Raw genomic sequence first — 12,324 nt, 5'->3', positions numbered from 1 at the left:
TAACAGCTCTTAGCAGGGCCCTTACCTTATTCCAGATGAGGACAGGCGTTGGGATGCCAATGACTTCACAGCTCAGGTAGATTTGCGCTCCTGTCACATTCCAGATGTCCTTAGGAGGAGTCACAATGGAGGGTCCTGCAAAAAGGGAGAAAAGCTTTTAAGTCCCAGGTGCTCCATGCTAAGCCTTTTAAGTGATAGCCAGTCACAGTTTTGAGGATGAGGTGAAGGTGATCCCTGCTAGGAGCAAAGTTCACTGGACTGATCCTACATCACAGCACTTCTCTCTCCAAAGTGACACACACACCCAGCCTTGAGTTATCCAGATTCATGGGCACTTGCCCCAGATGAAAACTCAAAGTGTTGAGCAGTTCAAGTGGTAAGTCCTCCTCCTCACAAGGTTGAGGTAAGAAGTAAAATACAGTTTGTATTCTGTTATCTCAGAGGCTAAACAGAACTGTACCAGCTGCTTACCATGCAGTGACCAAGTCAGCTGGCATGGAAGAAAGGACCCACAGGAGACAGGGTGCATCCCACTCTATCATGCCATGAAGAGCTTGCCCAACTTTGCAGCACCATTTCTCCCAGTATGATTTCAATCCCATGGCTGTGGGCTGCCAGAGTTCAATGCTATGCTGTTCCTGTTTTGCCAGTGTGCAATGCTCAGCCAAAGAAGGCTGGCTGGCTGGTGGCAGAGCTCTCCATGGGCCAGATCTGGGAAGGGAGTAGGTGAATGCAGAGCTGTTTTTCTCCAGAGAGCTCCAGTTCCTGGTTAAATAGGGAGTTGCTTCTAAAGCAGATCAGAGTAGGGTTGTTTTGCAGATCTTGCTGGAGATGTTTATCCCTTAGGCTGGGAAATGCTGGAGACATAACCCCTATCCCAGGAAGGGAAGAAAGGCCTTTTCTTTTCAATCCCTCTTTAGCGAGGCTGTTCTGCAAAACACAGCTATTAATTCCCCACAATAGGAAGTGCAGACCAAAGGAGCACAGAGTGTTTATTTCCAGTTATTGATAGCTTTAAGAATTCCACAAACAGCTTTCCCCCTTCTGTTCTGAAGATGCAGGCAGTAACAGGAAACTAAAGCTCCCATTACAGTCCATCAGGAGAAGGCATTTCCTATGCAGACAGGTACTCCAGAGCCAGCCTGATAGAAGCTCCTGGCCTCATTCCCAGCCCCATAAAAGAGGGACAGATATGGGTCCTGATGCTCCTTATGGGGCCCTGAATCTGCACTGATTTCAGCCCTGCATGTGTGCTCTATCTTGCAGCCCTGTTGCAGACAGCGGGGTGCAGGTTTCAAGTGCATCCCACTACACCACCTTCCAGCAGAAAGCTGGTGTCTTCTTCCTCCTCATGATCTGGGGTCAGATCCACACTGGTATCACCAGCCAAAGGGTATCAGCTATGCTTCTGTTTTAGTCCAAGAGATGCTGAGGTGAGCTGCTCCTGAGCAGCTGGTGCAAACCCAGAGAAGTGTTTGCTCTTCTCTTTCGAGACTTCTCTTTCCAGGAATGACTGTACACAGCCTGCTGGTGGGAAGCTGCAAAGAGACCAGGGGTGGCTGCAACATTCTCTGTTACAGAAGTATTCCAGTTCTTATTTTTAACAGGAGGCAGCTGTGGAGAAGCAGAAAAGTTTTATGTGTAGCCCTGGGCGATGGTTGAAACCACACCTAATAGTCAGCATGGGCTGGTTTCCTGGCAGACACCACAACCCAGGTGCTCCTCATCTGCACAGAGATGAGTCTCTCAGCTGAGAAAAGGATTTAAGCAGTGTTTCAACACCCTGCTGAAGGTTTTCCCCCCTGAGTACCCCACAGTGACCAGTCCAGGACATTGCTATCCCCAGAATGGGGCCACCTCAGGTCATGCACTCTGCTCCCCATACCCACTGCAGCATTTCCTGCACAGCCCAGATGTTCTTTTTCTGGTATCCCTTAAACAATAGGGATAATAAGGTGCTTGGAAGCTCTGATGGGACACAATGTCCCCAGGCAGCTGGGCTGGACCCATCCTCTGTGTGGGACCTCCAGCTGATAGGCACCCAGCAAAGCCTGCTGCTGCTGCCCTTATTCTGTTGCCAGCTCTCTGCATGCAAATTGGCTTTCCTGAAGCAGAGCTTGGGACTTGGCAGAGCTATGTCTGCCCCTGTATGACACCACCCTGTCACTGGGGTTCTTCCATGAGGCAGGAAAAACGCAAGTGCCCCAATGATCACCATCTCTCACCACAGAAAATGAGAGATCCTGACTCTTACATTAAAAGCCAGGTGGATTTTAATCCATTGTTATCATTATCCAGGATCTGGCTCAATTCTCCCCTGGTTGGGAACTGGCAGCATTCAGCACACCACTAAATCCACTGCCTGAGGTGTTTCAGTCTTGGTTTCTGCTGAGTTTCCCCCTGTGCCAGGAGTTCAGACACCCACTTGCCCAGAAGTGTTTATTCACCCTGCCAGGATGAACAGGTCACACCACGTTTTTTCAGGGGAAAAGGGGACAAGGAATTTCTACCCACCTCCTAAGGTGCAAACTAATTCTCCTTCTCCTAAAGAGAAATTGTTTATCTTCTTGGACAGGGGAATTGCCTGCACAGCTTCACAGCAAAGCCCTGTCTCGCTTGGCACAGCAGTCACAGCACAGTGAGAGCTTGGCTGTTACAAGCCAGTCCTGAGCTCGGGATGTACATCCTGATCCAACCAGGCAGAACATGACGTTCTACATTTGGCTGCAAAATGAGCTGGAAGCATCCACAGGCCTCTGCCTGTATCTGACACAGCTCTGAGGCCAGGAGGGAATGCACATCCTGAGAGATGCAGCAAGTGTCATGGGAAAAGTCACTGTGCTCTCTCTGGACATTTGACTTAAATCCATGCAGCCAAAACTCTAGAGCTGGGCTTCTTCCGCCACTAAAAATAAATGAGAAAGGCCAAGAAGTCATCAGATTTGAAGTCAGATCAAAACCAGCCACAGCAGTAGCTAAACTCTCACCACAGTGAGCTGACACCCATGTGCATGGCAGCCACCCTCTTACTGCCTCTGCTGGTCCCACTCATGCTCCCTCGCACAGTCCCTCAAAGTCGACAGAGACAGAGAGATGAGACGGCAACTTGACACAACAGGAGAGGCAGGGGATGGCGGAGCCTTGCATGCACTTCAGAAAATGTGAGGCCATTCCCTCCTCCGAGTGCCCTTCTTGCTTCAGGAGTTCTTGTGAAGGGAGCAAAGCCAGGACTGGAAACAAGCCCACCTTGTAGAGAGCACACGTCTCGATTCTTGCCAGCAAGGAGCCCCCACCGCCATCATCCTGCAGCCGGCACCTCGGAGGCCTTGCTGCTCTACTGGCAGCACTGCCCACAGGGGGATGGCTTCTCCCTCAGCTTCCTTCAGGCTGAGGACCTGAGGGCTGCACCGGCCCATAAAAATGGTCACTATCACCAAGGTGGCTGAGTGGTCCTTGCTGTCCTGCCGGGGACACTGTGGATGTGCAGATGCTCCCTGACTGCACTTGCTCCTTGACCAAGATGACAGCCCAGGCTGTTGATGGAGATCAGCTGCTCTCCACAGGCACTTCAAGCATTTCCTCTGTGCTCTGCCTATTGTTTGTAAAACAAACAGCTCTCCCTGGCCCAGGAAGGAGCTTTTTACTGAGCCCCAGAGCTCATTCACCCTGGGACAGAGCCTGAAAACACTTTTTCTGCAGCTTGCGGGGAACTGACAGCCTGTGTTACGTCAAAAATAGCAGCTGGAAAGGAGTTCCCATTGTTTTATGTAGTTGCTTTTCTGCCACAGCAATGTGCACAGCAGAGCTCCTGACGTCCTTGATGAGGATATTATTTGGCATCTGTTTCTGACACCCCTCCTACAGCAGGCACCCCTTCTGTGCCCAGCCTCAGCTGGCAGAGACCTGGCACATCCCAGCCCACCCACTGATGGTCACTCACAACTGAGGATTAGCGGGTCCTCACCAATCCTCCTTTGCTGTTCACTCACACAATCAAATAAAAATCACACAGCAAGCAAAGCAGTGACTTCTTTGCTAAAATCAAGGGGCCTACGGGTATGTGACTTAAGGCAAAAATCAACTGGACGTTAAGAACCGTGGGCTACGTCCTGGTGCTTGGGAGTGTGTGGAAGCCCAGACCATGAACACACCAAGCCATGTACCACAGGCTGAAGCTCAGGTGGGTGTCAGCTTGGCTCCCAGCCAGCAGTCCTGCACACTGCACTGCCCTGCCACAGCCCCAGGTGACACACAGGCTGGGAACACTCCCCGAGAGGACAAACCCAAGCAAAAGCTGAACATTGTTCACTCTCAAAAGTTATTGCAAGTCTGAAAATAAACCCTCTCCAGTCTCCTAAGTTGCTGGTAAAGTACTTTCCCTTCAAAATTACTTTATATGGAAAAAGGGAAACCTTCCATAAGCAACATGTAGTCATTTTAGCTGGCATGGCCTTAGCTGCTCCCTCCCAGGTCAGCGCCCTGTGAGAGGCGGCAGCAGACGGGAAGCTCAAGCAGCTCCTGGCTTTCCCCACTCCCAAAGCTGCCTGCTGCTTTCTGGCAGAGTTACAAGCCTCCTCTGTTACCTTCTTCTGAAGGCATTTCTCGTCCTCCTGAAATCTGCCTTTGAAGAGACTAAGCAGTTACAGAAGGAAGCGAGCGTTGGATGCTGTGTCTATTTGGACGCTCCCTCAGACTTCGGCAGGCTCTGGAAAGGCTGCAAACACCAACACAGCTTTGCCCCACGCCCTGGAGACCTGAGACTGAGTGAGCGTGAGGAAGGGCCCTGGGCCACCATCATTCTGCCATGGTGGCACTCCTGCTCTCCACACCACCGGGGTCAGCGTGGTGCACACCACTGCCGCTGGAAACGCCAGCCCTGCTGTTTGACCGTGGTTTGGGAACGCTGCCTTCAGGCACCTCGTGCACGACCTTCATATCATAGAACCATAGAATGGTGGGAGCTGAAAGGGACCGTAAAGAACATCTACTTCCATGCGCTAAAGCCTGGAAAGAATGTGGAAAGCTTACAGTGGGAGACACAGAAAAAAGGCATGGCAGCATTTATGCATGGAAAAGCAGGCAGGGCTTTCGAAAATCCGACCTGATTAGACTTGTTACGCGGTAATCTCCTATTTAGTTCTAACCTCAGTCAACCTCAGCCCAACAAAGGATTGAACACATTTTTTTTTTAAGCACAGCATGCCTTTCCAGCAGCAGAAAAAACAAACATAGGGTGGAATTTGCTGATCAGTAATCATTCCTTCCTAGTGAATTTGGGTATGCTGTGATGATTGAGAATGAAGACACAGGTGAAATACAGGATCCTCCTGAGCGGTGAAGGTTTTGCATAGTCCCTGACATACTCTTGGTCTCTAGGACTCTGACAAGTAATATATTAAACAACTTCCATAGCAGCTTTTAGCACAGTAACCATAAAAACTCAAGCTCCAATGAACCAAAACATTTTCAAATAGTGGAATGCCTTTTAAGGAGGAATTTATGACCTGTGCTACAACAGTGGAAGCCCCCAAAGCTGTGCATGAATTTTAAATCACCAGTACTTTTGAACACTGAGAGCAATGAACAGCAGTGTTCAGGAGTCAGTCACGAAACACAACAGAGTCCAGGAGGGCTGGGTGTGTTTTAAAAAAGGAAATCGTTCAATATTCAAAAGCAGACTGTCTCCAAGTGTAGAAAAGACTAGCCTCCTCAAACAGGGAACTTAGGCTGGAATTTAGGGGAAAAAAAAGGAGAATCTATCATCTCTGGAAGAAGGGTCAGGTAACGTGAGACAATTATAAGGATGTTGTGAGGTGATGTAGGGAGAAAATTAGAAGAGCCAAAGCCCAACTAGGATTTTATTTGGCTGCTACAGTTAAAGACAAAAAAGTTTCTATAAATACATTGGCAGCAAAAGGAGAGTCAAGGAGTGTTTCCATCCCTGGTTGAACACAGAGGGTAGTGTAGTGACAGGGGATGATAAAAAGGCAGAGGAACTTAATGCCTTCTTTGTCTTAAATATCAAGGCCAGTTGTCCTCAGGATACCCAACTCCCAGAGGCAGAAGTTGGTGATGGGGAGATAAGCAAAGCTCCCATGATCCATGAGGAAATCATTAGTTGTAGGAGAAGGGAATACAGGTGACCTCATCCCTGATGAGTCACAGCTATAGCCAATAAAGGTAAGTGTGATAAAAGGAAGTGGGTTAGCTGGTAAGGGGAGGATCATGAAGGAAGAGGAACCTTGAGGAAGAGGGAACCATGATGAAGAAGGCTCCTGAGGAGAGAGAATCCCTGCTGTGAGGTCAGTCTGGGTCTGCACTTAGAGCTGTTATTGGAACCTGCAGCCACAGTCTAGCCAGGTAAAAGTCTGCAGTCAGAGTCTGCAAACCAATACCTGCAGCCAGAGTTTAGCAGGAAATAATCAGCAGTCAGAGGCTGCAAGGGAAACCTACAGTAGGAGCTTGCTGCAGCCAGAGTCAGTGAGTGCATGGTTGGAGTCAGGATGGCTGAGGTGTAAAAAGGAATAAACCAAAACCCTTTTCATGCTGTCATAAGCAAGAAGTCTGTGTCTTGGCTCATTTCTGCCCTCTAAGAAGAGGGCTGCTGCAACAATCAGTGACCTGCTGTACCAGCTAGACACTCACAAGTGTGTGGGCCCTGCTGGGATCCACCCCAGAGTGCTCGGCCACAGACTCTCAGGATGCAGCACAAAAATGCTGGAAAGATCCACCTACAAAAGCAATGCTTTCCTTTGCAGTGGAAGGCAGCAGGTAGCAGACCACAGCTGCAAGACCTCCACTCCCACCTGGTGAAGAAACTCAAACCTGATTCCCAGGAAAATCAGGGAACTCAGTTCATTTCCAGCCACAGATGACTTAGGAAAAACTTTTCTACATCTTTCCCCAGCAAAGACAAAACCATGCATGAAATGTGTATATTCTTCTAAGTCCCTTAAAATCCAGAAAAGGAAGAATGGGAGGAAAGAACTAAAGTAATCTGAGCCTTGTTAACAAATCTAGAAGAATTTCTAGCCAAACGTGCCTATGAATATGAAGTATGTTTTGTGGTGTCTACAGCTGGGAGCCTTTGTACTTATGGCAGCTGTATCAGGAGAAGATGAGCTATTCTCAATGATAACAGCAGTCTGCCATTTCCCACAAGTTGTTTTTTTTTTTTTCCCAACTCCTGTTTTTGTTCTATTCTGGTAGTGTATTAAAAAAATAAAACAAACCACCCTCAAAACGGAGATATTTCTGGCAAAGCTTCAACAGCTGAATTTGGATGGAATGAGCCAACAGATGTGATTCATGTTTCTTGTTTTGAAGTTGACCTGTGGGAACCTGGCACCTTCTTTGTTTCCAGCACAGATAAACCTTCATGGAACAGTGAAGCACCAGCCAAACAAAACCACTGATGGGGTAAATTGGCAGGAATTTGGGGGGAGATATATCTGCCCCTGGGGCTGCCAGTGTCCAGAAGAGCCTGGCAGTCACAATCCTACATCCATCAGCCTGGTATTTTTAAACCCTGAGGACAGCTGAGAAACCTCACATCGACCTTCTTCTGAGCCCCAGAGCTGGTGTGTGGCACCCTCTGCCATGAGGGATGTTGTCTGGGCTTCTGGGAAGCCAAAATGATTCCTCTCTGAAGGGACAGCACAGCTCCAGTGATTGGGATCTCCTTGCTGGTGAGATTTAGACGAGTTTAATGCTGGTTACAGTCACTTGTAAAAGAATCTCTCAGTTCTGCTGTTCATCTGTAGCCTGTGGGAGGGATCCTGTGAGCCTTCATCATCATAAGGAAAAGCCCTGCATGCTCCCAACACTGGGAAAACACTTCCATGGAGCCACAGAGTTTGAAACCACGTTCAGATGAACAGAAATAAAGCAGACTACTTTGCACGCCAGAAAGCTTACCCTTCACACTTAGAGGCCCTGAGTTTCTACCCCCAGGAGACCTTTGTAGATAGGTACAAAGCAGCACCAGTCCCCTCCCCTGAGAGCGAAACACTGTCCTCTGAAGTCTGCCGAGAGCTGCTTTGTGGTACACTTCATCTGAGCAAGAACAAGAGTCTGGCTTCAACCAAGACAGAAGGGAGCATAAGACAAAGAGAAAGCCTTGACTGACAACAGCAAAATGAGCTCTGGAGACCCCAAACCTGCTGGAACAAGCAGCATATAATGAGGAAACTTTGGCAGTATTTCCAGCAGTCACAACACATCTCTCAAAGCAGGTATTTGCTGGTAGCTAATGATAAGAAAGCCTCTGGGGTATTTGTCCCTTCCTGCATTGGTTAGGCAACAAGCTGGTGCCTGGTATTTTTCAGCTCAGAGATCATCATTAGGAATCCTGAAAGCTTTATTTTTTCATGGGGGTTGGTGCTTTGTGGTTGTTTTTCTGCCTGGCTTGAGCTGAGCCATGCAACCCTAATCCTTTATGCCAGCTGGCTTTGCATGGCAGTGGGTACCACAGTCCTCCTGCCCCAGGTCCCAGCTGGCTGCACACAGCCTCGATGTGTGTGTGCACTGCAAACTGAATTTCAGCCTACATTCCTGAAGCCACCAGCTCCTTAAGAGGTGCTTCTGAACATCTGTGCACAGCTGTGTGACAGCAGTGACAGAGGGCAGCTCCCCTCCTGCCAAGGGGGCCAGCAGAGGAGGCACCCCAGACCGCCTGTACCTGCCCCACCAGCAGGCTTCTGCTTTGTGTCTGCAAGACCTGGCAGCAGACCTGAGCTGCAGTTTCATAGGCAGAGAGCAAACAATCCATTTAAAGGCAGTGTTGGAAAGCAGGTGGAAAACATCACAGCATCCGCCTCCTGCATCCTCAGCGCTGCCATTAGCTACAAAGAGGCTGCTGGGACACACGGGTAGAGATGGGGTGTGGGTAGTGCTGCCCCGTCAGGGAGCAGGGCAAGCCCAGGCCAGCTCTGAGTGCAGGTGTGAGGTCGAAGCAGGAGCCCAGCCATTGGGGTGCACATGGCATCACTGCCTGCTCCCCCAGAGCAAAAAGATATAGGCAGCTTTTTCTGCTGGCACAGCACCAAGCTTCAAGGAGCTGGCAGTCAAGTAGGATGCCTTTTTCCAGACATCCCCAACAGTCTTGCTCACATAAAACCCACTCCAGAAAGGACCAGCTGGATCTCCCTCCATCTGCCAAGTACAGGTAGACCAAGGGTTCTTTCAGTCCTTTCGAACTCTTCTCAACTTGTCTTCCTTTGTCCTCCAGCAGGAAGTTTTGGCTGCTGCAGATATACATTTTTCTGCATGGCTTCATGATTTTTGTGCAAAACACAGACGTCACATCCAAGATGTCTGGGAAACAACCAAGGTCAAGGCAAATTCTGCAGGGCTGAGAGCATGCTTGTTCCTTTTGCTATTTAATATCAAAGGAAAATCCAACAGGATGTGCAAAACAAGTCTTCCCTCTCCAGCTCCACTTGAACAGAGAAAAAATTTTAAAATCCCAAGAGCAATCAAGCACAGTTGGGACCCACTGCTGGAAACATATGTTTCACGATCTTTTCTGAGATAATATCTTGAAAGGCTGCTGTCTCTTGGACTGAAAGGATGATTGAGGGCACGTAGACAACTCAGAGCTCATCTACCACAAGCAGGACGCCCAAGTGCCCTGTCACCCAAGGACTTCTTTCTGTGCAAAAACTGTCACAAAAATGACTGATCCTGACTGGTTGTGGTCTCCCTGAGCTGGATCCCACCCTAGATAGTGCCTTAAGGAGATGGCACCTGTTTGTGGTGGGAAATGGTGAAAAACAGAACTTCTGTTATTTGACTAACAGATTATTCAGGTCCATCTAGAAAAGTGCCGTCTCCCATCTGGAAAGATACTGGAAAAGGCTCTATCCTGTCAGGCTGATGGGATGGATGTTATCTCCTGTGAGTGTTTCAAAATCCATGTGAAGGTTACAACTCTCCACCCTTCCCACCCAATTCTCCTAACTGCCTGGAGGCCCTGAGGGCTACAGAAATACTTCCAGATGTCTAGCAGGGTTGTGGGATGAGTCCCTGCCTCTGCTGCAAGCCACAGAGCACTGCATATAGCCAGAAGGCCCACGGCACAAGGAAGGTTTGTGCAGCTGAGGGAAATCTCTGAAGGGTCAGCTGTGACACCACTGCTGAGCAGCCCACGTCCATCCTGCTCCCTTCCCTGAGATGCTGGGTCAGAGCTCTCCCAGCAGCAGGAGCCAAAAGAACAGGTCCTCTAAATGACAGAGGACAGAACATTTTGCCACTTGCTCTGCACCACATGCTCCAGTGAAATTCCTAAACAGGTGTAACAGCCCGCAAAGGTGACCTGCTGCACACCTGAAGAGACTTTCTCCACGGAAGGGATGCAGTTTGTGCATGGAATGGCTGTCCCACTCTGAGACCCTTCCTCAGCAAAGCTGCTGCTGTGAGGACCCGAGGACAGAAAGGGTCTCGTGGGACCTGTTGGAGGCTGGCAGGTCGGTGGCCTTCCACATCCTCTGCCAGTGGCTCATGTTTGCACTGACCTCATCACTCTGTCTCCATAGTCTGGATCAATGCCCCACCAGGTCAAATCAGCATCCAGTCTGGGACAGTATCTCAAAAGTGTCAATACCTACTTTGCAATGAACTCTCATATTACTTTGGGCAAGACAAGTGAGAACACAGCCTTCTTCTCAAGTACACACCTGAAGCATGACATCTTTCAAACCCTTCTGCTCACTTGTCTGGGCTGGCAGAGCTAAGAAGCAGCACGCATTTTAGGGCTCCTGAGGCCACTGGGCAGGAAAGGCTCCTTCCAGATACCAGACAGAGGCATGGAGTGAGGCCATTCTCATCTCATTCCACATTACTCTGAAGGCTGAAATTCCTTCCCTCCAGGAGTTAATACTGTACCACACTGTTTCTGGCTAATATGTAAGCCTAATGTTTTGGACAAGGTTTGTGAAAAGCCACACAGGGCATTTAACGGGCAACATCAAAGCACATAACCCAATCCTCACCCAGTCTTTCATGCCTGCCTTGGGAGTTTCAGCAACATTTTTTTGCAAACATACTTGGCTTCAGTTATGAGAAGCAAAGAGAAGGAGGAGGTGGAGGTTGTGACCTGCACATACTGTGTTTATGAGAACACTCCTCCACCAAAACAGCACTGGCGCTGCAATCTTGTCCTTGAGATGTTTGGCGTATGGTTTGCATGCTATGTCTTACCCCTCCCTCCCACCCAGCGAAAACCACTCTTGGCGGCTAGAATTTCTAAGTAGAGGCTCCGCAGCGGAACAATTTCTTCCTTGAGCACTATCCCTACGAAAAAGCTTGGGATGAATCAAGCTCCTGGTTGGAAATGCTGCAAGTGCAAACCGCTGCGTGCAGCTCACAGCAAAGTCACTGATTGTTTTCATTTTGAACCAAAGCAAGCCAGTGAACGCTGGCTCTGAATTTCTGGGGCTTTCACATCCATTTTATCATTTCCTTGCAACCGTCCTGGGCAGAGCACTCCCCTGGATAGCTCACCCCATTTGTTCCATTTCACAGCAGCCCCAACTGCAAGCTTCAGGAAAAAATAGGAAAAGTGAGTTTCAGCACCGCCGGGAGCCAGCAGTGAGCGCCCAAGTTCCTCTGCGTTTCTGGAGCTGGTCCGAAGTGTTACTCCAAGTTCAGGCAGCGCCATCCGACCGGGACTCTCCGGTCCATTTAAGGTGGGTCTGAAATCACGTCCGTTTTACAAAGAAGCACCCCGACGGGACAAAGCGGCAGGAGGAGCGCTCGGGAGGCGCGGCGTTTCCCCCGTGAAGCCGGGCAGCAGAGCGCACATCCCCCGTCCCGCACCCCGCCCGCCCCGCTCCCTGCCCCGCACCTTGCTCGCAGGCTCCCTTGCTGCGCTGGCTGATGGCGGGCTCGCCGCGGCTCTGTGCGCGCAGGCTGGCGGCGCGGAGCTGGCAGCCGCTGCCGTAGGTGAGCCCGTCGCTGCCGCACACCGGGTAGCGGCTCTTGCAGAGGCACACGCCGGGCGGGCCGGCGGCGGCGGGAACCGGGCCGCCCTTGGCCTTGCGGCGCTGGCGGCTCTTCACGCACTCGAGGCCGGGGGCGCAGCGTCCCCCCGCGCCGCCGCCGCCGCCGCACGCCTCGCCCTCGCCGCGCCCGCACTGCCAGCAGCAGCCGCAGGCGTCCCGCACCCGGCCCAGCGGGCAGCCCCGCGCCGGCAGCGCCGGGCAACCGCGCCGGATCGCAGGGCCCGCAGCCCCCCGCCGCCGCCGCCTCCGCGCCCGGGGCGGGCACGGCCAGCGCCGCCAGCAGCAGCGGCAGGAGCAGCAGCGGCATCGCGGAGGGCGGCAT

The 12,324-nt window shown here is 50.7% G+C and overlaps 2 protein-coding genes across 4 annotated transcripts in view; one reads left to right on the top strand and one right to left on the bottom strand.

Annotated features, from left to right (window-relative positions):
* The window catches only part of IGFBP7 (insulin like growth factor binding protein 7), a 15,716-nt gene extending 3,392 nt beyond the window's left edge, over window positions 1–12,324 (bottom strand). Inside the window, 3 exon segments of the mRNA XM_040063810.2 lie at window positions 26–135; window positions 11,846–12,203; window positions 12,205–12,324. Coding sequence (XP_039919744.1) covers window positions 26–135; window positions 11,846–12,203; window positions 12,205–12,324 — 588 coding nt within the window.
* The window catches only part of LOC120752563 (probable E3 ubiquitin-protein ligase HERC3), a 29,108-nt gene continuing 22,999 nt past the window's right edge, over window positions 6,216–12,324 (top strand). The window contains exons 1-3 of one of the 3 annotated variants that reach the window (XM_058420539.1): window positions 6,216–6,302; window positions 6,759–8,234; window positions 11,524–11,687. The gene's annotated coding sequence lies outside the window, so the exon portion shown is untranslated. Of the gene's footprint in view, window positions 6,361–6,758; window positions 8,235–11,226; window positions 11,688–12,324 lie in introns of those variants that run through there. The other 2 variants (XM_058420540.1, XM_040063809.1) reach the window with 2 other exon arrangements.

Source organism: Hirundo rustica, chromosome 5 (assembly GCF_015227805.2).
Source record: "Hirundo rustica isolate bHirRus1 chromosome 5, bHirRus1.pri.v3, whole genome shotgun sequence".
Classification (NCBI taxonomy): Eukaryota; Metazoa; Chordata; class Aves; order Passeriformes; family Hirundinidae; genus Hirundo; species Hirundo rustica.
The sequence above is the reverse complement of the archived record's forward strand: the minus strand, read 5'-3'. Positions and strand labels throughout refer to the sequence as shown.